The following is a 26,409-nucleotide window of genomic DNA, read 5'->3' as shown; positions in this document are numbered from 1 at the left end:
AGGACGACCACCCTTCTCTAGATTTCATTCTTTTTATACCCTACACCACATAGTGGTAAGGGTATTATGTCTTTGTGCATTTGTTTGTAACATGGAGAAGGAAACGAGATAGACCCATAGTTACTTTTGAGAACCTTCATAGAATCACTTTCTAAGTCGATTTATGCATGTCCGTCCGTCCGTCTATCCGTCCGTCCGTCCGTCTGTCCGTCCGTCCGTCTGTCCGTCCGTCCGTCTGTCCATGTATTTTTGTAAACAAAGTACAGGTCGCATTTATTGCCCGATCCATATGAAATTTTGCACAGATCATTTGTTCGGCCCAAGGACGAACCCTATTGAAATTGGAGATAATCGGTCAAAATTTAGATATAGCTCCCATATATATGTTCGTCCGATTTGCCTTTTATTGTGCACCAAACGTGTAATAGCAGTCCGAATAGTGTGGAGTTTCGCATGTACGATCAGATTGGACCTCAAAATAAGTATGCCAAATTTCATCGAAATCGGTTCAGATATAGCTATAGCTCCCATATATATTGTTCATCCGATTTGTTATTTTTGTCCTCCGCAGCCGTAATATGCACTCTGTAACAACAATATTTGGTGAAATTTATCAAATATAGCTCAGAAATACATTTGCTAAATTTTATCGAGATCGGTTCAGATTTGGATATAGCTCCCACATATAACTTCGTCCGATTTACATTGGATTGTGCACCAAACGTCTAATATTTGCCCAAATTGGATGAAATTTGGCACTTACGACCGAATTGAGTCTAGAAGCTAGTATGTCAAATTTAGTGAAGATCGGTTCAGATATAGCTATAGCTCCCATATATACTGTTCATCCGATTTGTCATATTTGTTACCCACAGCCGTAATATGCACTCCGTAACAACGATATTCAGGGAAATATATCAAATAGAGCTCAGAAATATCTTTGCCAAATTTTATCGAGATCGGTTCCGATTTGGATATAGCTCCCATATATATTTTTATCCGATTTTAGATTAATTGTGCACCAAATGGGCAATACAACTCCGAATTTAAAAGATACAAATGCTTCGGCATATTTAGTTCTTTGAACTTTAAATTATAATAATAATCATAGCGTGTATGATTGAATTCTCCCATAAAAACTTTTAATTGTTATGTGGAGCTCAACTAAATTAGCGAAGTGGTGTAGGGTATCATAAAGTCGGCCCCGCCCGACTTTAAGACTTTCTTTACTGGTTTTTTCTAAAAAAACAATACACATATTGTTTTATGTTAAACATTTAACATTAAGATTTATTTCAAAAAATATACATTCAAAATCATTCATATAAAATATATCTGTTCTCATACTCGGTGAACATACTACTTCTTGTACATATGAATATTAAAACTAGCAATACTTACCGCACGGTTGGAAAAATACAAAATTCTCCACAATATCTCCAAAAAGCCTATTACACTGCAAACTATTAGTCTTCACAATACATACATATAAAATACACATTAACATAACCTAACATTTCATATATTCCTACTCGCAAAAAATTCCTCATCTTACATCTACAATCTTAAGTAAAACGAATATTCAAACATATCACTTCGTAGTTATGGAAGAGAAATTTCGAATTTGGTTTTCTGAGCACACATTTTCCAATACTTAACTATAATTGAACTACAGTGGGATAAAGCATGGTAATTTCGTTCGTTTATAAGCAACATAGAGAGAGTGAGAGAGCGTATCTCATAACAGCAACATACATTTTGTATTGGTTCCAAAAATCCTTATTTGCCAATGGCCGGAAAGAGGATGGGGAATGGAACATCATCGTTATTATTTTTATGTGGTGTTGGTGGCCTTGGATCCGGTTCGGAGCAACCAACAAGCCAATATGTTGTCACCGTACCTTTGCCCTTGACTTCGACTTCGCCGCGCAATTCCATTTCAAAGGTTCCAAACTTATCGAAAATTACCTTTGCTGCCGATGAGACATGAATGCGTAGGGCTAAAAAAAACCAGAATAGAACGAAAAGAAATCAGAAAATAAGATTTTAATGGAGAAGGATCTGGAGGATTCTTCAGAAGGCTTGCCTGTAGAAGACTAAAAGGGTTTCTTATAGAAAACCAAAAAGTTTTCATATAGAATACCCAAAGGTATTCTCATATAAAAACATAATTTTTACTTATAGAAGACCAGAAGTTCGTCTTATATAAGCCCAGAAGATGTTCTCATAGTCCAGAAAATGTTCTTATATAAGCCCAGAAGATGTTCTCATAAAAGTCCAGAAATTTTTCATTTTGAAGACAAGACGATTGCCTAAAAGAGGCAATCTTATAGAATACCAGAGTCTTTTAATGGAAGACCACAAGGTCTTCTTACAGAAGACCTAAACGAGTTCTTAAAGAAAGAAGAAGACAGTTTTCTTATGGAACAAGAGAGGCTCTTCCTATAAACGACTAGAAGGCCTTCTCATAGACGAAGACCAGAATGGTCTGCTCATAGAAGAAGGCCAGAAGGCCTTCTCGAAGAAGACCATTGGATCTTCTCATAAACGAAGACCAAAAAGTCTTTCCATAAACGAAGACCAGAAGGTCTTCTCATAGAAGAAGACCAGAATGGTCTCCTCAAAAAGGTCAGAATGGTCTTCTCATAGAAGGTCAAAATGGTTTTCTCCTAGAAGACCACAAGGTCTGCTCATAGAAGAAGATCAGAAGGTCTTCTCATAGAAGAAGACAGGACCGTTTCCTCATATTAGAAGACCAGAAGGTCTTCTCATAGATGAAAGACCAGAAGATCTTCTCGTAGAAGAAGAACAGATGGTCTTCTCATAGAAGAAGACCAGAAGGTCTTCCCATAAACGAAGGGCATAATGATTTCTCATAGAGGAAGACCAGAATGGTCTTCTCTTAAAAGACCAGAATGGTCTTCTCTTAGAAGACCATAATATCAGAAGGTATTCTCATAGAAGAAGACAGGACGGTCTTCTCATAGAAGAAGACCTCATAGAAGAAGACCAGAAGGTCTTCTCATAGAAGAAGACAAGAATGGTCTTCTCTTAGAAGGCCATAATGGTCTTCTCAAAAAAGGTCAGAATGGTCATCTCATAGAAGGCCAGAATGGTCTTCTCATGGAACAAGACCAAAAGGTCTTCTCATAGAAGAAGACCAGAAGGTCTTCTTATAGAAGAAGACCAGAAGATCTTCTCATAGAAGAAGAACAGATGGTCTTCTCATAGAAGAAGACCAGAATGGTCTTCCCATAAACAAAGGGCATAATGTTTTCTCATAGAAGAAGACCAGAATGGTCTTCTCTTAGAAGACCGTAATATCAGAAGGTATACTCATAGAAGAAGACAGGACGGTCTTCTCATAGAAGAAGACCAGAAGGCCTTCTCATAGAAGAAGACAAGAATGGTCTTCTCAAAAAAGGTCAGAAATGGTCATCTCATAGAAGACCAGAATGGTCTTCTCATAGAACAAGACCAAAAGGTCTTCTCATAGAAGAAGACCAGAAGGTCTTCTTATAGAAGAAGACCAGAAAGTCTTCTCATAGAAGAAGACCAGAAAGTCTTCTCATAGAAGAAGACCAGGCGGTCTTTCAATAGAAGTTCAGAATGGTCTTCTCATAGAAGGCCAGAATGTTCTTTAAAAAAAACCTCAATTTTAAATATTATAATTAATGGGGCAGCTAAACTTACGCATCCCAGTAGATTCCATGCGCGATGCAGTATTCACTGTATCTCCAAACAGACAATAGTGTGGCATTTTTTGACCCACCACCCCAGCACACACCGGGCCCGAATGAATTCCAATTCGAATTTTCAATTGATACTCAGGTTTATGTTTTATGCTAAAACTTTTTACAGCGTCCAAAATGGCCAAAGCCATTAGGCCTATTTCTCGGGCGTGATTATCCCCATTACGTTCCGGCAGACCCGATACCACCATGTAAGCGTCGCCTATTGTTTCCACCTAAAAACAAGAAGAAAAAAAGATAAAACTAAATTCAAATAGACATGACTCTCCCCATACCTTGTACACATCATAAAATCCAATAATACGATCAAAAGTACTGTACAAATCATTGAGAAAGTCCACCACTTCCATGGGTCCACTTTGAGCACAGAGAGCCGTAAAGCCAACAATATCACTGAAATATATGGTCACGCATTCGAATTGTTCCGGCTGTACCATTTCACCGGCCAGCAGCTGTGTGGCCACTGGTCGTGGCAGAACCTGATACAGCAATTCTTCGGTACGTTTCTTTTCAATACTCAACTGTTCGGTTTTCTCTTCAACCAAACTTTCCAAATTATTGGCATACTGTTCCATGCGCCGCAGCAAATCGTCCATAAGATTTTCACAAAAGCCTCTGAAAGGGTACAAACATGAGACAATGGGCTAAATTTATTAACAAATAATAAAATGATTTTCAAATTCAAATTTTTAATCCCTATTAGATTAATGTTTCGTATGGAAAAGATAAACCCATTTTACTCCCCATAAAGAGCTTACTGAATAAATCTCACTAGAAAAATAAAAACTTTAATTTTATTCTCTATTTTCTCCCACCACCACTCATAATCTCTCCCATACCAATACTTACTTCATTATCAATCGCACAGTGGAACGTATAGCCCCAAATGCCGGCCTATCATCCGGGTGATCTGCCCAACATTTCTCCATTAAATCCAAGACATCGGGTGGACAATCACGCTGACCCACAAATGGACGAAACGGTGGACTTTCATGAGATTCGACGCGATTCAATATTGTTTGTATATCCATAAATTGACGTGCTGTTTCATAGGGTCCACCACGCACAACAATTTCCTCCAAAATTATGGCAAAGGAATAGACATCACCCTTCTGGGTTGCAGGATTACCGGGAAAGACGGTTAGCGGCAGCAGCTCTGGAGCAATCCACATGAATTCTACAATGAACCAAACTTTTTATTATTACATCTGATTTTTCACCAAACCACTTTTTTGTTTCCCTATGAAAAAGTCCCATCCCTGATTACCATGGCCGCTACTTACTATTGAAATAATTTTGATCCTTAACAAACTCTGATGGTGTTGTCAGTGTCCTTAACCCAAAATCGGAGATTTTCAATACAAAACGACCATCAATGAGACAATTACACGAACGCAGTTTACCATGGACCTGAACATCACTGTTATGCAAATATGCCATACCCTTGACAATGTCATGGATCAAGGACATCCGGAAATTCCAATCAAGTTGTATGGCGTCATTTTCTAGAACATCCTTTAAACTTCCTTTTGGACAATATTCGGTTAAAATCAACACTGTAGGCCGCGGCAAGTCTATACAGGCTCCCACAAAACGTACAGTATTCTCATGGCTTACATCGCGAGCTTGTTTGATTTCCCACAGCAAAGTTGAGGTTATATCCACTTTCTTTTTGTGGATTTTCTTGATGGCCACACGCTCACCTTTGAATATGCCAATGGTGGTGAATACCTGAGTCAAGGGCAGCGAAGTACAGCTTGCAATGGACGCTCTTCCCGAATGTATACCATATTGTTGCAAAGAGAAATTCTGTAGAGAGAAAGAGAGATTTGGTAGGTATAATTTCGAGTGAAAAAGAGCTTAAGGCTTGTTTACACTTTATGTTAGTGACTTTTTTATATTTATGATTTGAATATTTTGAGAATATTTTTAGAGGATCCCACAATTTTTAAAATGAAACCAGTAAGGAGAGGTCAAAAGTTGGGCTGGGCCAAATATATGATACCCCACACCATCTAAGTTTATATTGGGAATTTATGTTAAGTAGATCATACCAACTATGAACCAAATAATAATGATATGACTTCGATAAGGATTATATTACAAAATATTTTTTAGATCAATAGATATACCGGATCTAGTAACACCAAATAGTAAACTTCAGTTGTGTATAGAAAAAACCTATTTAATTTGGGCTGATATTAGATATATGGTGAGCAATAACCGTGAAATCGGAACCGATCTCGATAAAATTTGGCAGATGTATTTTCCAGCAGTATCTGATGACCGGTATAATTGTTATAGAGTACATATTACTCATCTGAAGGATTTTAACACCTAATCGGATGAAAAATATATATGGGAGCAATAGCTATATCTGAACCGATTTTCACCAAAATTTGAAGAAGTAGTTTTTAGGATGAATTCAGTTCATTTGGGTTGATATTAGCCTTTTGGTGCACAATAAACCTGATATCGGATAATAAATATGTATGGAAGCCATATCCTAATCTGATCCGATCTCAATAAAATTTTACAGAGGTATTTTTGAGCTCCATACCTTATCTGGTACCAAATATCATTCTTTTGAAGTGCATATAACGTATGTGAGGGACTTAAAACCCCAAATCGGATGAAACATAGGTATGTAAGCAATAGCTATACCTGAACTGATTTTCTCCAAATTTGATGTACTTGCTTCTAGACTGAATTCGGTCGGATGTGCCAAAACTCAGGTCATTTGATGCACAACAAAACTAATATCGGATTAAGATATATATGGGAGCTATATCCAAATCTCATTCGATCTCGATAAAATTTGACAGAGGTATTTCTGGGATGTATCTGATATCTCGCATGTAAGAAACTTAAAACACAAAATGGGATAAAACATGTATATGGGAGCTATAGCTACCGATTTGATGTACTTGCTTCTAGACTGAATTCGGTCGGATATGTCAAAATTGAAGTCATTTGGACTGATATTGGTTATTTGGTGTACAATTAACACGAAATCGGTTGAAGATATATATGGGAGCTATATCTAAATTTGAACCGATTATCACCAATTTCGATAGGTTTCGTCCGTGGGCCAACCAAATATTGTTTGGAAAATTTCATCTCAATCGGATACTAAATGCTATCTGTATTTTCTCCACAAACATACATGGACAGACGGACGGACAGACGGTCTGACAGACGGTCTGACATGCATGAATAGACTCAGAAAGTGATTCTATGAAGATTCCCAAAAGTAACTATGGATCTACCTCGCTTCCGTCTCCATGTTACAAACAAATGCACATGGAGATAATACCACTATTTTGCAAATTGTTTAAACAAATACACCCAATGTATAAGTTATGACATAGTTGAAATATTGCTGGTTGCGCCTAAATGTATACTACAAAAATGCTGCAAAATTCTTTTAGTATATGAATCTAATAGTAAAACTCTCTCGAATTCGAGCAAGTGCGCTCTTGGGAGCAGAAAAAAATGTTGAGCACTTATTTTGTCGATGTCCCTCGAATAGGAGTGAACATATTTTCCTCGTTTTTGAGTGGGAGCAAAATTTATTGAAAATCGAGCAGATCTACCCTTGCCGAGCAAAGAGTTGTGTTTGTATGTATTTTTGTGTATTTGCAACCACCAGTGGCAAACGTAACAAAAACAATAAAATCAATTAAAATGCTCCCACGCTAATTTTTCAATCAGGAGTGCTCCCACACAAAACAAAAGAGTGAAGAGTACACTTCGTAAAAAACTCCCACTCTTTGAGCAATCCTGCTCGGGTGCAAGTTTCGCAAATCTGAGCTTTGAAATCTGCTAGTTTTGCAATTTTTTGAAACTTAAATTTCGTAATAACAAAATGCTCCCACGCTCATTTTTCAATCAGGAGTGCTCCCACACAAAACAAAAGAGTGAAGAGTGTACTCCGTAAAAAAACTCCCACTCTTTGAGCAATCCTGCTCGGGTGCAAGTTTCGCTTCCGAGTGGAAATGAGCAAATCTGAGCTTTGAAACCTGCTAGTTTTGCAATTTTTTTAAAACTTAAATTTCGTAATAACATCTTTACAATCCTGCAGTTTCTGAAGCAGAGCAGATGTGTAAACTAATCCTTATCCGTTGGATCCTCTTACCTCTGCATTTAATTTCTGCAGGCCAACCTTGCTGCCATACAAACGTCCAACTTCCAGCAGCACATCATCAGGTCGTACCCTCCACGACATATTGTTCAGTTCATTATTCAATTTCATTTGCCTGAGAAGTAAAGAATTCGTCAGTAGTACGATAACAAAAAACTGAAAACTTACTTGCACATAAGATACACGACCAAGAATGTAAACCCCAGGAAGATAATCAGTGCAAACATGGCATAGACGATGATCAATTCTGAAAGTGAATTTATATTAAACCAACAATTGAGAAAGGCTGTGGATTGGTTTGGATAGAAACTTACCATTGCCATGACATTTCGGCGAATTGCCTAGGAATCCACATTTTGGAATATCTGGTGGAGGTCCTTCTTTGCCACCGGGCCAGTGAATCTTTTTGCCATGTACACCGGAATAGTTCCTAAGAAAAAAAAGAATTAACAAGCAATAGCGTTAACAATACTATGCATTTTAATAGTTAGAACGCAAAGTAACCTAATTTTACTTTTTGTACAATTTTTGGATTAAAATTCGTTGAAGTCCCTAAATAGGAAGTCCTTACATAGTGTCTAAAAATATGGTTAAGAAGGTTCACAGGTAAGGTTCACAGTAAACCACCAAACAAAAGAAATCTGTATTTTCATTATATATAAACAAAATATTTGCATCAATCTTTCAAATATTTCAATATTTCCTATTATTATTGATACATTTTTTGACCTTTTTTCGAGTTGATGCATGAAAATAGAATAGTAAAAGTTCGTGACCCTTTAGAGATTTACCCTTTCAGATCTATTATTGGAGAGATTAGACTGCCATATCCCATTTTCAAACTGTATATAATACGAGCAGAAATATTGAGATGTGCGAAGTTTTCAGAAAATCAAACACTAAATATTCCCTACACCACACTGTGGTCAGGGTATTATGTTATTGTGCATTTGTTTGTAACATCAAGAAGGAAGCGAGATAGACCCATAGTTCCTTTGATGTTCTGTAAAAATCATATTCTAAGTCGATTTATGCATGTCTGTCTGTCCGTTCGTCCATCTGTCCATATTTTTTTGTAATCAAAATATAGGTCGCATCTATTACCCGATCGAGATAAAATTTTGCGCAAATCAGTTGTTTAGCCCAATTGAAATTAGAGATAATTGGTCAAAATTTAGATATAGCTTCCATATATATCTTCGTCCGATTTGCCCTTTATTGTGCACCAAATGTGTAATATAAGCCAAAATAGGATGAATTTGGCATAAACGACCAAACGACGAGGCTAAAAACAAGCATGTCAAAATTGATCGAAATCGGTTCAGATATAGCTATAGCACCCACATATATATTGTTAATCCGATTTGTTATTTTTTTCCTCCACATCCGTATTATGAACTCCGTAATAACCATATTCGGGAAATATATCAAATACAGCTCAGAAATACCTTTGGCAAATTTTGTCGAGATCGGTTTAGATTTGGATATAGCTCCTTATATATTAACCCGATTTCAAGTTTATTGAGCCCTAAATGGTTAATATAAGCCGGAATTAAATAGATTTTGGCATATACGAAAAAAAATCAGCCTCTAAGAAAGTGTATTCCGATTTTGTATTTAAGTCCCTCATACGCGTAAAACGGTCACCACAACAACGATATTTGGCGCCAGCTATTAGATACAGCAAATACACACATTTGGATATAGCTCCCATATATATCTTCAACCGATTTCAAATTTATTGGACCTATAAAGTGTAATATCAGCTCAAATAAGATGGATTTTGAATTCGATTCTCACATATATTAGTTTCTTTCGACTTTAAATTATAATTGAATTAAATCCTTAATAAATTCTCCATAAAAACGTTTATTTGTTATGGCTAGCTCTACTTAATATACAAAGTGGTGTAGGGTATCATAAAGTCGGTCCCGCTTTTAAGCCTTTCTTTAATCGTTTTAAATTGTATGAGAGCTATTACTATTCAAAATTTGTTTGGGCAATAAGTTTGGACAAAATCGGGATCTCGGTTCACATTGTATGTGATTTATTAGCAAGTGCCTCCGACTTCGCCAGCAGTAGGTCCACCTTAAAAGTCTAGATTCATTCCAACAGTTTGTGTTAGGCCATTCTAGTACTCAAAATTCACAATTTGTTCAGTTTGACACATTTTTTGAATCAAAACTTCATACATAGTACTTCATTTTTAGACTTCCAAGGTTTTATATATTAATCAAGTTGTTTGCTTTTCGGAAAGAAATATCAGAAAATGTTTACCTTTTACACCAAAAAGACTTTAAAATCGTTCATTTTGAACTTTACCGAGGACCCATATCATTTTTTTCTGTCCAAAACTTTTTCAATGTGAAACCCTAGAAACCAACAGTGATCTCAGTATCAAATTTCAGAATTTTCCAAATTTAGTAACATTTAGTACGCATATCCAAAACAAATTTCAGATTTCAACCACTATCTGTTCAGCCAACACCAAATTATGCCAATTATAGTATTATTTAGTACTTTTTGTGTACTTGTAGTACACATTTCCTGAATCACCGCTTTATCACAAATTGCACACATTCACAAACACATTGCCAGCTCCTTCCGTTCACCCAAAACGGAATTACAAGGCATGTTTAGCAAGAAGACCCACTACGATAACTTCGTCCTCATCATTTTTACAATTTACATTAAACGAATTTGCTTACCTATGCAACCCATAGTAATGGGCCACAACTGCAAACTTTCCATTAATAGGATCCAAATCCAATATCGAATAATCTGCATCTCTATCGCCATTATCATCGATCCGCACATGACCTGTTATGCCATGGAAATTGCGATTCCACATACGTCTGGTTATGGCCATGCCATCGCGAATATCTTCTCCCTCACTTAGGGTTTCATTGAGGGCCATGCCTAGCAAATAGACGCCATCATAGAAGGCACCAATGAAAAAGTTGACCTAAAATTGAATTTTTTCAGATTTGTCTAAATTTCAAAGTTTGAAACAAGTGTACCTCCTCTCCCTCTCCAAAGGTGTAGTTGTAATTTTTCAAGGCCATTTCCTTGACGTTGTCCGCAAATCCTTGATACTTGGGGCTCGAGGGCTGTAACAAAGACACACGCAACAGGGCTTCATAGGCCTTACGGGCTCTTCCATCATCGGCATCACCCATTTCCCAGTCATGGTCACCCCAATAGGAGCTCTTTATCGGAGAAGGGAAATAAACTTGTAAAGAATTTACATTCAATTAACTCAATTTCCACACCCACCTGAAAAATCTCCACATCCAAGAATACCCAATCACCATTTGTCATACCCAAAGAATAGGCGGCTAACATGAATTTTCTTACCAATGTGCCACGAACAGATAATATTACCACTGGTAGAAATGAAAAAGGCAAGCATATGCAAATTTCCAAAAAAAAAAAGAAAAGATATATTAATCTCTCCCTAAGGACCCTTCACACACACAAACACTCATACGTACCCACACACGCACACTTACATTTCAATTAACAAAAACAAACGTTTTGTTAAAAAGATTTTCGGTTTAACTTACCTCTGGCATACATGCTGGCATCCTTTAAATACAGCTCATACGGTTCCTGCTCATTGCCATTTAGCTCACGTACAAAACTTAAGAGGCCCTCCTGCCGCAGACCATATTCCAGATTTTTCCCCACCGTCAGCGAAAACAAATCGGAACGATCCACCAACAGAGCAACATGTTTCCAATTAAATTGACGAAAGACACTGGCGAAAACTAATTTCAAACGGCACTGGCAATACGACATGCGTGTCAGTGTTGGGTATTTGGTCTTGTCCTTAAACATGCCCTGTTGTAATCAATGAAATGGGGGGTGGAAGGGAATGATAAGAGATTAGAATTTAAGTGGTCAATATCAATGGCCTTGATTATCGGCTTGAATTTAATTTTGTCATTATGCCATAGCACAGTATTTGGAGAGCTAAGATAGCTTTCTGCTTCGTGATGAAGACATTGTAGTGAAATTCTCTCGAATTATGTCTAATTTATGCTCTGTCACATATTTCATTACTTAAATGCCTATTATAATAAGCCCAGGGAGAATGTATGTAAGCCCAAGTATGTAATTAAGGATAAGCGAAATTGTGAAATGAAAAAATTATGAGCTATTTTCATACTAGAAAAATACATATATTTATGTATATATGAATGTTCCCTTTTTCAATAGGAGATCTGTATATCTTCTACTTTTCATAAGTTGGTTTGTAGCCCTTCTAAATTTCATAGAAGAGCTTTAGGTCTTCTACTTCTCATAGAAGAGCTTTATGTCTTCTATTTCTCATAGAAGAGCTTTGGGTCTTCTATTTCTCATAGAAGAGCTTTGGGTCTTCTATTTCTCATAGAAGAGCTTTGGGTCTTCTATTTCTCATAGAAGAGCTTTGGGTCTTCTATTTCTCATAGAAGAGCTTTGGGTCTTCTATTTCTCATAGAAGAGCTTTGGGTCTTCTATTTCTCTTTAGGTCTTCTATTTTCCATAGAAGAGCTTTAGGTCTTCTATTTTCCATAGAAGAGCTTTAGGTCTTCTATTTTCCATAGAAGAGCTTTAGGTCTTCTATTTCCCATAGAAGAGCTTTAGGTCTTCTATTTCCCATAGAAGAGCTTTAGGTCTTCTATTTCCCATAGAAGAGCTTTAGGTCTTCTATTTCCCATAGAAGAGCTTTAGGTCTTCTATTTCCCATAGAAGAGCTTTAGGTCTTCTATTTCCCATAGAAGAGCTTTAGGTCTTCTATTTCCATAGAAGAGCTTTAGGTCTTATATTTCCCATAGAAGAGCTTTAGGTCTTCTATTTCCCATAGAAGAGCTTTAGGTCTTCTATTTCCCATAGAAGAGCTTTAGGTCTTCTATTTCCCATAGAAGAGCTTTAGGTCTTCTATTTCCCATAGAAGAGCTTTAGGTCTTCTATTTCCCATAGAAGAGCTTTAGGTCTTCTATTTCCCATAGAAGAGCTTTAGGTCTTCTATTTCCCATAGAAGAGCTTTAGGTCTTCTATTTCCCATAGAAGAGCTTTAGGTCTTCTATTTCCCATAGAAGAGCTTTAGGTCTTCTATTTCCCATAGAAGAGCTTTAGGTCTTCTATTTCCCATAGAAGAGCTTTAGGTCTTCTATTTCCCATAGAAGAGCTTTAGGTCTTCTATTTCCCATAGAAGAGCTTTAGGTCTTCTATTTCTCATAGAAGAGCTTTAGGTCTTCTATTTCTCATAGAAGAGCTTTAGGTCTTCTATTTCTCATAGAAGAGCTTTAGGTCTTCTATTTCTCATAGAAGAGCTTTAGGTCTTCTATTTCTCATAGAAGAGCTTTAGGTCTTCTATTTCTCATATAAGAGCTTTAGGTCTTCTATTTCTCATAGAAGAGCTTTAGGTCTTCTATTTTTTTATAGAAGAGCTTTAGGCCTTCTATTTTTTCATAGAAGAGCTTTAGGCCTTCATTTCTCATAGAAGAGCTTAAGGTCTACTATTTTACATAGAAAAGCTTCGGGTCTTCTATTTTTCATAAAAGAGCTTGATGTCTTCTATTTAAAATAGAAGCGCTTTAGGTCTTCTATTTACTATAGAATAGCCTTATGTCGTTTTGGTCTTTTATTTACGATGGAAAAGCTTTAGGTCTTCTATATTCTATTGCAAAGCTTTAGGTGTTTTATTAAGAGCTTAAGGCCTTCTATTTGCCATAGAAGAGCTTTATGTTTTTATTTTCCATGAGAATGCTTTACGTCTTCCTTTGTCCTTAATAGCTGTAGGTCTTCTCTCTTTCTGTCTTTTTTGCTGAAAAGCTATTTTTATAGTACGTCTTAAAAATGTATCTTTTTGGAAAACTAGCTGCCGCCCTTACAAATAATACATGTCATAATCAGCCTAAATCAGACATTTAACCTTAACCTTAGCTTTTATGGAGCTATAAGCCCGCATTGGTTTGTATGTGTGGGTCTAAGTGAAATTGTGACTTAAATGAGAAAATATTTGCTCATTGTGACCAATAAAATAGTTCACAGTAAAGTAAATAATAAGCTTGGGACACATTACGAACGAAAAGCCAGACAGAAGGAGACCGGTCAATGTGTTAAGAAGATGGAAATGGTTTAAAGTGGTAAATAATTTGAAAGAGTGGATTTATAGGGGCTCCAGTTGCTAGGTGAAATAGTCAATGGTTTCATAGCCATTTTCATGGGGACATTATATTTATAAAAGAGAATATGTCACAACCATTCTCCTTTTGGGCTATATATTCGATAGAAAGTTTAAATTGATATTCTCAATTACTCTATACTTTACCTACATTGACTTGCAATATTTCCATCCCACTACTCTTCCATCTCTTTTCAACAAAGTTATTAATCCATCTTCTGAAGATAAGTGAAAATGTGAGTGCATTTGTGTGTGTGACGATAAACCTATGTTTGCTTTACAGCATGTATGTATGTCGTGTGTATGAGTGTGTTGACTTTAAAATAATGCCAAAGAAAAACATTTTAATTGAATTGGTAAACGCGGCTAAGGACAAAAAAACAAAGGCTGAGAGAGAGAGAGAGTGAAAATAATGGCATTTTCGTGGTTTTTGATAAATCTATAACGATTTTTCAGAATCAAAGAATTGGAAAACATTGAAGGCTTTTAAGAGGATTAAAATGAATCAAACGAAACGATATTAAGTTTGATGTGATGTAGAAGACCCATAGCATCCCTACGAGAATACCCACAGCTCTTCTATGAAAAGTGAAAGACCTAAAGCTTCTCCATGAGAAGTTAAAACCTAAAATTCTTCAGAGAAAAATAGAAAGCGAGAATTCCAAAAGTATTGAAAATTGTTACGCTTTGTGGGTGAGGTGCCAGAAGGACTTCACAGATATTTATCATCTTTACCACAGATCTTGTGTCAGCAAAAATGCTTATATGCATAAAATTTGCAGAGAGTTGGATGCTTATTCCGCTTTCTTTGAGCGTTTTGTTTTTCAAAATCTTGAACCCTATATTGAGGAGGTAACAGAAGATCCGATCTCTACCATCTTCAGAACAGATTATGTGTTGATGGAAATATTAAGATGTACCAAGTCTGAACTGAATCGGATGTTAATTTCGCGTTTTATGAGCTTTATGGACATTCAAAATTTTGACCCTTTGTGGGGGAGGTACCAGAAGAAATGGACCGTCATATCCCATCTTCACATCAGATCTAGTATTAGTAGAAATAATGAAATGTGTGAAATGTGAAGAGAACCAGGTGCTTATTTCGGATTTTATATTAGTTTTGGCTTTGACCCTTTGTGGAGGAGGTACCAGAAGTAATGGTCAGATCTCTGTTATCTTTATAACAAGTCTTGTGTTGATGGAAAAATTGAGATGTACCAAGTCCGAATGGAATCGGATGTTAATTTCGCGTTTTATGAGCTTCATGGATATTCAAAATTTTGACCCTTTGGTACCAGCAGGATGGGCCGATATATTCCATCTTCACACCGTCTGGTGGTTAATAAAAATATTGTGATGTGTGTAATTTGAAAACAATCGGACTCTTACATCAAATTTTAGAAGAGTTATAATTATTTAAAAAATGTAGACATTATGTGGCGGAGGTGTTAGATGAAGTTGACCGATATTGTCCACTTCCGCACCTAACCTAGTAAAGTTGGACAAATATTTTTGTTGAAAATTTCGACCTTTTGTAAGGGATGTACCAGAAGGAGTGGACCGATATTGCCCATCTCCGAACTCGATCTAAGTTTGGTAATAATATTATGATGTACTAAGTTTGAACCAAATCGGATACTCCCTTCGAGAGTTATCATGCGCACCAGAAAGACGGACATCGCTAGATCGACCTCAAATGTCCTTAAACGGATTTGGTCAAAATAGATCTATGGTCTAAAACCGTTATTTCGATGAGGCACGTTTTGGCTAACCATATGTCTGAGGGTATGGAAACATAGTCTATGAATAAAAACCACAAGTTCTTCTGTGAAAAATAGAAGATCTTAATATCTACTATCAGAGGTAGAAAACTTCAAGCTATTTTATCAAAAGTAGAATACTTTAGGTTTTTCAATGAAAACTCTCCTAAGAAGAATAAAAGGCAGAAGCTCTTTTTAGGAAAATTCGAAGGAAGCCTAAAGTTATTTTATGGGAAATAAAAGACCCAAAGCAATCCTTTGGGAATAATAGCTATTCATTGGATCGAAGAGACCTAAAGGTCTTCTTTTTAAACATGGCCTATAGCTCTTCTATGTAAAGTTTATAATCTATAACTTTTCTTATAAAAGTAGAATCATTGTAGTTAATTCTTTGAAGGGAAGAAGACATGGGAAGGCCTGTAGCTCTTTTATAAAAAGCAAAATTAATGACTTTTAGCTCTTGTATGAAAAAAGTCCTATTATAGATTTCCTCACTTCTTGGTCTCTTATTCGTCACTGTTACTTACCGTACTTTCATTTTTCCACTTGTGTATTCGTCCCAGTATTCCAGATGTCACCGTTAATTCACCTTCGGATGGAGGCTGCATTTTAAAGAAGAAAACAATAAAGGAAGACAACGAAAACAACAGATTTGGAATTAAACAATTACACTGATATTTGATTTGCTTTTCCCTCTGCTTAAGCCAACAATCACCAGAATTTGCGTGAATAGATTTAATAGCCATTTGTCATGCAAAATGAAATAAAGCCAAACCTAATTAACTCCCGCATGAGTTAATTAAATCGAAAACACTTCAGAGGCATTGAATGACTTGCATTTTCCTTGTAATTCCTCGCCTAAAGTACATCTTACCTGATCACCCATGCCGGTGATGATGGGTGAATTCCAATAGGCAGCCAAACGTGCCACCGGTTCCAGGGCAAAGGCACATGCAGGTCCCACAAAGGCAATCACATCGTTCTTAAAATGCATATCAGCTGCCAAACCGGGAGCTTTGGCACCGCTACAGGAGGGATAACTGCAAAGACAACAAGGAAAATGTGGGAGGGAAAGAAAATCATTTGTAAGAAAATTGCTTCAATCTGCCGTTGCCATTGCTGTTGTAGTCGTAATTCTCCGACACAACTGGGAGGATACAAATAAAAACTCATTAACTGCGAGAATAATCATTGAAGTAAAAGAGACAGACTAGCAGACAGACAGACATACAAACACCCAGACTTCTGTGATTTCATTAACTTTTACTTTTGGAAAAGTTCATAATGCCACAGGCATACTCGCATCAGACATTAGTACACAAATCATTTGATTCAACAAATGTGAATGTAAAATAAAGTAATTTCAAAGAGAGAAGGATTAAGGTAATATTGTCCAGAATATATGGTGTTCTGTAGAAAAATCAAATGACCCTCAATAATAGTATAAAATAAGTACGGAGTTTGTTAATCTACTAAAAGATGGATATTTAAGCCCTATTTAGTGGACTTTGTGGTCTATTTATAAAAGACAATATATAAAATCTATTCTACGAAAATTATGAGACCTTAAGCTCTTTTATGAAAAGTCTCTTTTTTGAAGGTCTTCTTAAGTTTTCTATGAACAAGTAAAACAATATTAATTTTGGCCGGGCCGAACTTTTAATACCATCCACCTTTAGGTAAAGAAAACATTTTAATATAAATTTACTGAATTAAAACGTGTGTGCACGTTTAACTACGAATACCAGTAAGACCGTTTGAATAATGCCGTTAAACTTTTCAAAAAACCATAGCATCGGTTAGGCCAACGGGAACCTCTATAGACAATTTTATACTTCAACCAAATCTTCCACCAAATCTTCTAAAATACCACACACACATTTGAATTTCGTTTGTAAATTTGACAAGGATAATCAAAATACCGAATATCGGTGGGTATATTTATATGTGCGCTATAGAAAAACGTGGACCTAAATATTCAATGTTCGGCCACCGGAAACCCATAATGAACTACCAATTGTTGGACAAATCCGTGGAAAAATGTGGCGAATATCGGGAGATACCGTTATATGGCGGCTTTACCAAAACGTGGGCCGATATATCTCATTTAGGCCAAATTTTGAAGCTCTATGTCAAATAATGTGGGTTGTATCGTGATTTTAACAGATTATTTATGCATATCATAAAGACCTTAAGCTCTGCTATGAAAATAAAAGACCTAAAGCCATTTTGTAAAAGGAAGACCAACGTTTTTCTTTGAAAGGAAAGAAGGGGAGAGAGTGAGAGAGAGGAACAATATAATTTTCCTAGAGACAAGCTTTTTAAATTATTTAAGAAGTTATGTGGATTCCTTATAAAGGTCCATAATTTTTTTCTATGGAAGACCAGTTATTGTTCAAAGAGATTACATTTTAATCTTTTTGTAGAAGATCTTTTTGCATTCTCACAAAAACCATTTAACATTTAATAGAAAACCATTTACCCTTTTAAGAACAGTTCATCTCCTCTTCTTATAAAAGACCGTTTGATTCCCCCATGACGACCGTTTGGCCTTTTTGGGGCGATAATTTGATTTTCTTGTAAACGACCAATTTGTTTACTTAAAGAGAACCGTTAGATTTTCGCATCTGATATTCCTCTGGGGAGAATTTGGTCTTCTTTAAGATACCCTTTGGTTTCCTTCTACAATAAATCCAAAATGGTCAAATGGTCTTCTGTACTAAAAATAAGTAGATATCTCTAAGAAAACCAAATGACGCTCTACAAAAAAGATTTAATTTTTCTTCCATAAGAAAATTTTCTTTGAGAAGTTTCTAAGGAGACAACTTAGATTTCTATAATAAGACTTAAGACACGTTCCTTTACAACAAATAGTTTTCTATAAAAAGATCAAATGTTCCTCTGTAAGTCTCCAAATGGTTCTCTCTTCCAAAACAAAATGCCTCTCAATAAAAACTCAAAACCTCTCCCGATAGAAAAATTAAATTGACCAATTGAGTAAAGAAAGACAATAGTTGGGCGGTACCGACTTTATGATACCCAACATCACTATGTGACCTTTCAAACCAAATATCATTGAAACGTTTTTTTTTTAACAAAAGCTCAAATCTACTGTAAAATAAAACCTACTGGCACTTAATTAAAAAACGACCCCTTTATACACAACCTGACGGGTTCGGATTTCCTACCACCAATCAAAAACCAATTATTTGAAATTGAATATTAAAAAAAGTTATTGCCCTACTTCCTGGGCTTAGCTACTTAATTGAACACAGCAACATTACGTAATTAACTTTGCTGGTTACAAAACCTGGCATGAAGTGCTTCATGGTTTTAGTTAATTAAATTCAATTAAAAATAAAGATTAATATTTAAGGAGTCTGATATCCATTACCCTCTCGTTTGCTTATTTTCAATAAAATTGAAACAGTTAAATATTTGATTTCCAGCAACAAAACCAAGCAATCATTTTTAATCCATTTAATTATTTTACACTTATTTAGAATCCCGCTCATTCTCTGTTCCTTCAATATCAATTGAGTCATATTCACGATACCTTACCTTGCCTGAACCTTCCTTAACGTAATGTTATGAGGTCTCAGAAATTCCTTATTAATGACATCCAATGCCAAATCAACAGCCGGACCGCAACGCTCCAAGTCAAAAGGTGAATCTGTTATAAATAAGAAAGGGGAGAGCAATGAGTACTCACACACACACATAGAGAGAGAGAGGCAGACACATAATATAGTTAGCAAGAAATAAAAGATGGCCAATAACAAGAAAAGGGGTCTTTTGTTTATTTACATTTGAGGCTATTTGCTGGCTAAGCTGGGTGTTAGATTACATTTTGTGTTTTTTTTTTTTATTTTTAAATTGATTTTTATTTTTAAATTGAAGAAATTCATTTAGAAATGTTAAGAATTATTTCTCGGTAAATCCTTTAACATTTTTTTCTTTTTTTTTTTCTTTAATATTCCTACATAGACGAAAATAAAGATAAAGAAAATTATAAAAGTAGAGCTCGACATAGAATGTGCGCATTTTTATTGGCGTTTTGAAAGTTTACAGCGCAAAGAAACTTAAGTAAAACAGAAAGTTCCCCCCACCTCCACATTTTTGTCTTCGACAATATTACTGTGAACAATGCGAGGATTATTCTTGTCGAGCTTTTTTTTGACCTTTTTTTATACCCTCCATCTTGGAAAGGAGAGTATATTAACTTTATCATTCTGTTTGTAACATTCCTAAATATTCATCGTAGATCCCATAAAGTATATATATTCATAATCAGCGTAATATTCTAAGTCAATTTAACGATGTCCGTCTGTCTGTCTGTTAAAATCACGATACAGCTCACATTTTTTGAGGCAGAGCATCAAAGTTAGCAGAACAATTTGTATTATGTCTAGGATGGTTAATATTGAAAATGAGATATATCGGTCCACGTGTTGATATTGTCCCCATATAACGGTACCTCCCGATATTCGATATTTTGATGATTTTTACTACATTTTTCCACGGATTTGTTTTAAAATTGGTATTTGTAAGTCATAATAGGTTCCAGCTCGTGGGGCGTATGTATAGGTCCACGTTTTTATATAGCACCCAATTACGATATCTTCCGATATTCGGTATTTCGATGATTTTTGCCACATTTTTTCACGGATTTGTCTAAAAATTGGAATTTGTGGGTCACGTTTCTGCATAGCCTCCATATAACGGAATCTCCCGATATTCGGTGTTTTGATGATTTTTGCACATTTTTTAACGGATTTGTCCTGAAATTGGTATTTGTAGTTGGTTATGGGTTGTAGCTCGTGTGGTATAATCCCGCATATAACGGTACCTGCCGATATCCGATATTTTGATAAAAATTGGTATTCTCAGTTTATAATGGGCTTTAGCCCGGCAGAAAATTGAATATTTATTTCCTCGTTTTCCTATAGCGCACATATAACGATACTCAGCGATGTTCGGTATTTTTATAATCCTAGTCACATTTACCCACATAATTGTTTCAAATTTGGTATTTTAGAAGATTTGATAGATGACAATCCTTGAATTGCCTATAGAGGTTCCCGTTTTAGTATGTCCCCATATAACGGTCTCAATCACTTTATGAGTTTTTTTTTTTTTTTTTTTTTTTTTTTTTTTTGATAAGTTTAACTGCATTATGCAAAAGGTCTTACTGATATATGAAGTTTAAAGTAAAATACGCTTGATAGATACTTTTTATAAAAATGTTTCCTTTACCCTAAGGTGGAGGGTATAAAAAGTTCGACTTAATTTTTTTTACTTGTTTTTTCAAAATATGGTCAAAAACTTCTTTTTATTTGTCATAAAATTCTACTACAGGTCCCAAAACTCATCAAAATTCTAAATTATACCTAAAAACACATTTTAAGGTTAAAACCATATTTCATGTAATTTTATGCCAAATTCTCTTTCTCAAATTCTAGTTCAGAAGGATGATGTCTAAGACAATATTTTTGATCAAATATATCAAAGTCTTGGTGCGTCGGGTGTGATTAGACTGAGTTGCAAAGTAATTTTGATATATGAAGGTAGTTTTGGAAATGTGTACCAAATGTGCAAACTGTACTAAATGGTACTAAATTTGGAAATTTGAAATGATGAAGCTGGAAATTTGAAATTTTGTTCTGCGGTCCCAGCTAGTGGTAGGTATGTCTATGTATAGTGGAAATCTGTTCTATAATTGTATGAAAACTACTAAATTTAGTATTGGATATAAAGGGAAAGGATTCTGAAATTTGATATTTAGAATAGTGATGGTATCTGTGTTTGAGTTTGTCAGTGGTTTGAAATTCGTCCTATATTTATACGAAAATTACTAAATGATACTAATTTTGGTATTGGGTGAAGAAATAAGGCTAGAATCCTCAAATTTCACATTGAGGTGCCGGATGGTATTTGGAATTGTACGAAAAGTATTTAATTTGGTATAGGGTGAAGAAATAGAGCTGAAATCCTGAAATTTGATATTTAGATAACTATTGGTATCTGCGGTTGAGATTTGGAAATGCGTCCTATATCTATACGAAAAGTACTAAATGGTACAAATTTTGGTATTTTGTAAAGAGATAGGCCTCAAATCCTCAAATTTCACATTGAGATGTCTCTTGGTATCCGGAATCGAGATATGCAGATGGTTTTGGAAATATGTACTATAACTGTACGAAAAGTACTAAATTTGGTACTGGATGAAGGAATAGAGCTGAAATCCTGAAATTTGATGTTTAGATAACTGTTAGTATCTGCGGTTAAGATTTGGAAATGCATCCTATATCTGTACGAAAAGTGCTAAATGATACTAACTATGGTAGTGGGTGAAGAAATAGAGGTGAAACTGTGAAATTGTATGTTACAATAACTGTTGGTATCTAGGATTGAAGTATGGAACGGTTTTGTAAATGAGTACTAAAATTAGACAAAAGATACTATTGTAAATTTTGGTATAGAATGCTGTAATACGAAATATGATATTGAGGTCTCTGTGGGTATCTAGTGTTAAAATTGGGTGTTGGTTTTGCAAATACGTACTAAACTGTTCCAAAAGTATTAAATTGTACCATTGGTGTTTAAGATAGAGAGATGTAGATTGTTTTGGATATGTATATTAAATGTTACTTAATTTGGGCCAAATATAGCCGTTATATTGGGATCTATACGAAGACGTGGGCCTGCATAGGCAACTTTTGTCATAAGTCATTACAATATTCAAATACGAAACTTGAAAAAACTGTGAATAATGTAGCTAAAATCATCAAAATACCGAATATAGGGAGGTACTGATTTATGGGGCCTATACGAAAACCTGGACCTGGCAATTTTCTGTCACAGGCTGGAGTACCTATTAGGGACTTCAAATACGAAATTTCAAACAATTTCGGTGAATATTGTACCTAAGACCATCAATCCATACGGAATATCAGTATGTGGGCCATACGATAACGTGGGCCTGTATAGACATTTCTCTTCCAGGGGACAAAGTGCTTAGAAAGAACTTCTAGTATGGATTTTTAGACAATTCTATTGAAAAATGTAGCTAAAATCATCATAACACCGAATATAGGGAGGTACAGTTATATGGGGGACGATATCATATATTGTGGACCTATATAGACAACACTCTTCTAACGAGGTAAATTACTCAGAAGGAACTCCTTTTGATTTTCAGACCATTTCATTTAAAAATAAGGCTACAATCATCAAAATACCGAATACCGGAGGGTACCTTTATATGGGGGCTATACGATATGGAGGACCGATATAGCCCATCTTCGAACTTGACCTGTCTGCAGACAAAAGACTGATCTGTGCAAAATATTTTAGCTCCCTATCTTTATTCGTTTTGACTAGCGTGATTACAACAGACGGACGGACGGCAGGGCTAAATCGTCTTGGAATTTTACGCTGATCAATTAAAGTTACAAACGGAATGAGAAACTTAATATACCCTACATACCATGTATCGTGGAGGGATAAAAATATTCTTCATCAAATTTTACTATAAGTCACCAAAGAAAATAAATCTCTGTTTCCACTGTATATTAAAAAAATATTCGATTCAATGTTCCCCAACAAAACCGACAATATTTTCTAATTTCGTTTTAGGCAGAGGTGCCAAAAAAAACTAGGTATAGCTAAAACTTCACCCTTTTCTTTCGATTGGGGATTCGAATTATATCTCAAAATCTACCATTCGAGCCATTTCGACGGCAAACGAAAAAGATAAGAACATCTGTACCGTTTGCTGAAGAAGCGCGTCTTTTACCGTCTTCAAAACTAAAAATAATAAATAAATAAAAAATAAAATTTTGACCAGCAATATAACATTTAATAATCCATTTTTGTTACAATAAAAACAAAACAAGGTAATTTTTCTCTCCCTCTCTCTCTCTTACACACACACACACACATTGTCACCTGCAATACTCACCCAAATGCGATGCCATCAATACACCAACATTGTAAACACGATTGCCCATTTCATCATATTCAATAGTTGCTCGTTTTCGTCGCATCTTCACCTCTTCCATGGCATTGGCTACATTTGTGTCGCCATTTAATGCCCCTGCTCCGGAACCGCTTGGCCCATTGCCACTACCAGCGCCACTACCACCCTCGTCATAATACAGCGATGAGGAGCCAAATGTATATTCATTCGAAGACGTTGACGAACTGCCCGTGGCAAAAACATGTAATTCCTCAGGTAAATTTTTTAAAATCCCAATTTCTGGATTTTGACCTGGCGTATCCATAGCCTCTGCCCCAGCATCATCCACATCTGTTATATCAATTTGCCAATAACCTGGATCTTCATTCATAATTCTTTTTGTCTCATAGACAATGGCCAGTGTGGTGATGATTAGGACAAGGCAACATCCGCAAGCGAGTATTAGGTTGGCGGTGTTACTTTTAATTCTCCGCCACGGGGTTGGGGTGTTATAGTTACTGTTTTTCTTGGCCTTGATTTTGTAACGCATTGTTGTTATCGTTTTTGTGTGTCTTTTATTGTGTTTTGGTTGTTGCTGTGAATTTATGATTGTCTGGAATGGGCACGTGCTTGTTGACCGAAAAACAGGGACCTTTTGGATGTCTTGTGGTTGTTTTAGTTTTTGTTGCTTATTTTGTCCTTATGAATAATTTCCAACGTTTATATGGCTCATTGTGCAGCTATGCCATTATCATTCATAATTTGGTATTAATTATTTCAGCCAAAAACCTTCTTGGGTAAGAAAACGAAAAAGAAGAAGTGAATTAAAAAAAATGTGATATATTTTTGAAGTGAATTAAAATTCTAGAATTAATGAAAATTTAAATATGAATTTTAGTGACATCGAAAGTTTTTCGAAATTAGGATTTAGGATTTTCAGAAATCATAGTCGCGGTTGTCATTTGGTAACTATCGTTAACAATTGCGAAACAATAGCTCTGTTTTTGCCTTTGAAAATATCCATCAAAGTTTAGTACGGTAGTTCTGTTTGTCCTAAAACATTCAGGACAATAATTCTAGTTTTTCTTTGAAAACTATATTTTCAAAAATTAAAAACTATCATTCTGGTTGTCCTCTAAAAAATAATCCTAAATTATCAATGTTATTCTTTGATAAAAATATCCCTAAAATCTCCGCCATAAGATCTGTTTGTCTTTTGAAAAATATTCCAAATCAAGTCATTCAAATTGTTTATTTTGGATTTTCTGTGTACATAAGTACACACTTCCAAAATGACCACCTTACATCGACCCTACTCCTTAACCTCGATTACCGTTGCAAATTTCAAACCGTTCACATGATACGAAACGGTACCAATTGTAGTACACTTTAGTACTTTTCATACACTTATAGTGGGAATTTTCAAAAATATTGTAGTACATTTACCATACACTCCATCGGTGGCTGATACCACGATCGATTAATAATAGCGGAGAGTGACCATCAGCTGTTATGGCGGCCCACACCACTTCTGGTGGCCGGTGCTCGAGTTCTGGTGGCCAACCGAAAGTGCACATGTTCAGCTGAACTCTTTGGCAAGTAAACACGGTCATTTTGTTTGTTAACAAACTGCTGGACAACGAATTTTTTCTCATCGGAGAAAACCAAATTCGGCAGTTTACCACTTTTGGCCAAGCGAATTAACTCTTTACCTCTTTTGAGTCTATTGTCTTTCTGCTGCGGTGTAAGTTCTTACATTTGGTGGAATTTCAATGGCTTTACCCCGAGCTCATTTTTCAATATTTGCGGAATGTAATATTGCGATATGTTCAGCTCACGAGCCATTTTTCGGCCATTGCGACGCGGGTTTCGATCAAGTTGCTTCTTTACTTTTCGAACCATTTCTGCTGATGCTGCTGTTTTCTTCCGTCCACTTCCTTGATGTCGGACTACGCTACCAGTATCACGGTAACGAGCGATAGTACGAGACACAAACGATTTATTCACATTTAAATGCTGGAGTGCTCTAACGATAGCCACTTGTGGTTTTCCAGCCAAATATAAGGAAATCACACTAGCTGAGCTGTCACTGGAAAAATTTTAACAGCTGTTGGATGAGTGGCTTAGAAATGACAGCAGTCTAAAATTGGTTGCAGTTTTTTTCATCTCACTCTGTATTGTCATGTAACGGTACCTCCCAATAGCCTGCATTTTAATGGTTTGAGATACATTTTTCAAAGGGATTGTCTAAAAATCCATACCAGAAGTTCTTTCTAAACACTTTACCCCCTAGAAAAGAAATGCCTATATAGGTCAACGATATCGTATAGGCCATACACAACGGTACACCCTATATCCGATATTTTGATGATCTTAAGGACATTATTAACCGGAGTTGTTTCAAATTCCATCATTAGCGTCATTATTCACCGGAATTGTTTCAAATTTCGTATATAGAGTTCGTAATGGGAACTACATTCTATGGCAGAAAATTGTCTATGCAGATCCAGATCTTCGTATAGGCCCAAATACCAGTACCTCCATATATTCGGTATTTGGACGATTTAGGTACAATATTCACTGAAATTGTTTGAAATTGAAATTGTTTGTTTAAAGTTCCT

At 35.8% G+C, this 26,409-nt stretch overlaps 1 protein-coding gene across 1 annotated transcript; it reads right to left on the bottom strand.

The window, feature by feature from the left end:
- Nucleotides 1-1,352: 1,352 nt before the first annotated feature.
- LOC101888358 (atrial natriuretic peptide receptor 1) lies at nucleotides 1,353-24,574 on the bottom strand. The gene is made up of 16 exons (XM_005183217.3): nucleotides 23,792-24,574; nucleotides 19,390-19,501; nucleotides 16,703-16,868; nucleotides 16,356-16,430; nucleotides 11,463-11,739; nucleotides 11,173-11,282; nucleotides 10,917-11,105; nucleotides 10,605-10,861; nucleotides 8,211-8,326; nucleotides 8,065-8,143; nucleotides 7,891-8,011; nucleotides 5,036-5,561; nucleotides 4,602-4,929; nucleotides 4,028-4,367; nucleotides 3,694-3,967; nucleotides 1,353-2,000 (listed from the first exon to the last, which is right to left on the bottom strand). Exons 1-16 carry the CDS (start codon nucleotides 24,336-24,338, stop codon nucleotides 1,780-1,782), a joined length of 3,738 nt encoding a protein of 1,245 aa, XP_005183274.1. The 5' UTR covers nucleotides 24,339-24,574; the 3' UTR covers nucleotides 1,353-1,779.
- Nucleotides 24,575-26,409: the final 1,835 nt, after the last annotated feature.

Source organism: Musca domestica, unplaced genomic scaffold (assembly GCF_030504385.1).
Source record: "Musca domestica strain aabys unplaced genomic scaffold, Musca_domestica.polishedcontigs.V.1.1 48, whole genome shotgun sequence".
NCBI classification, from domain to species: domain Eukaryota; kingdom Metazoa; phylum Arthropoda; class Insecta; order Diptera; family Muscidae; genus Musca; species Musca domestica.
This window is presented reverse-complemented; position numbering and strand designations above follow the sequence as displayed.

Bases quoted from the DNA above. Each gene is read 5' to 3' on its own strand.
- LOC101888358 (XM_005183217.3), bottom strand. From the start codon at position 24,338: ATGCGTTACAAAATCAAGGCCAAGAAAAACAGTAACTATAACACCCCA. The intron at 11,283-11,462 runs GTAAGTTAAACC...CATTTCTACCAG, and splicing joins TGCCAGCATGTATGCCAGAG to TGGTAATATTATCTGTTCGT. The intron at 8,144-8,210 runs GTAAGTTTCTAT...ATTCACTTTCAG, and splicing joins GCCGAAATGTCATGGCAATG to AATTGATCATCGTCTATGCC.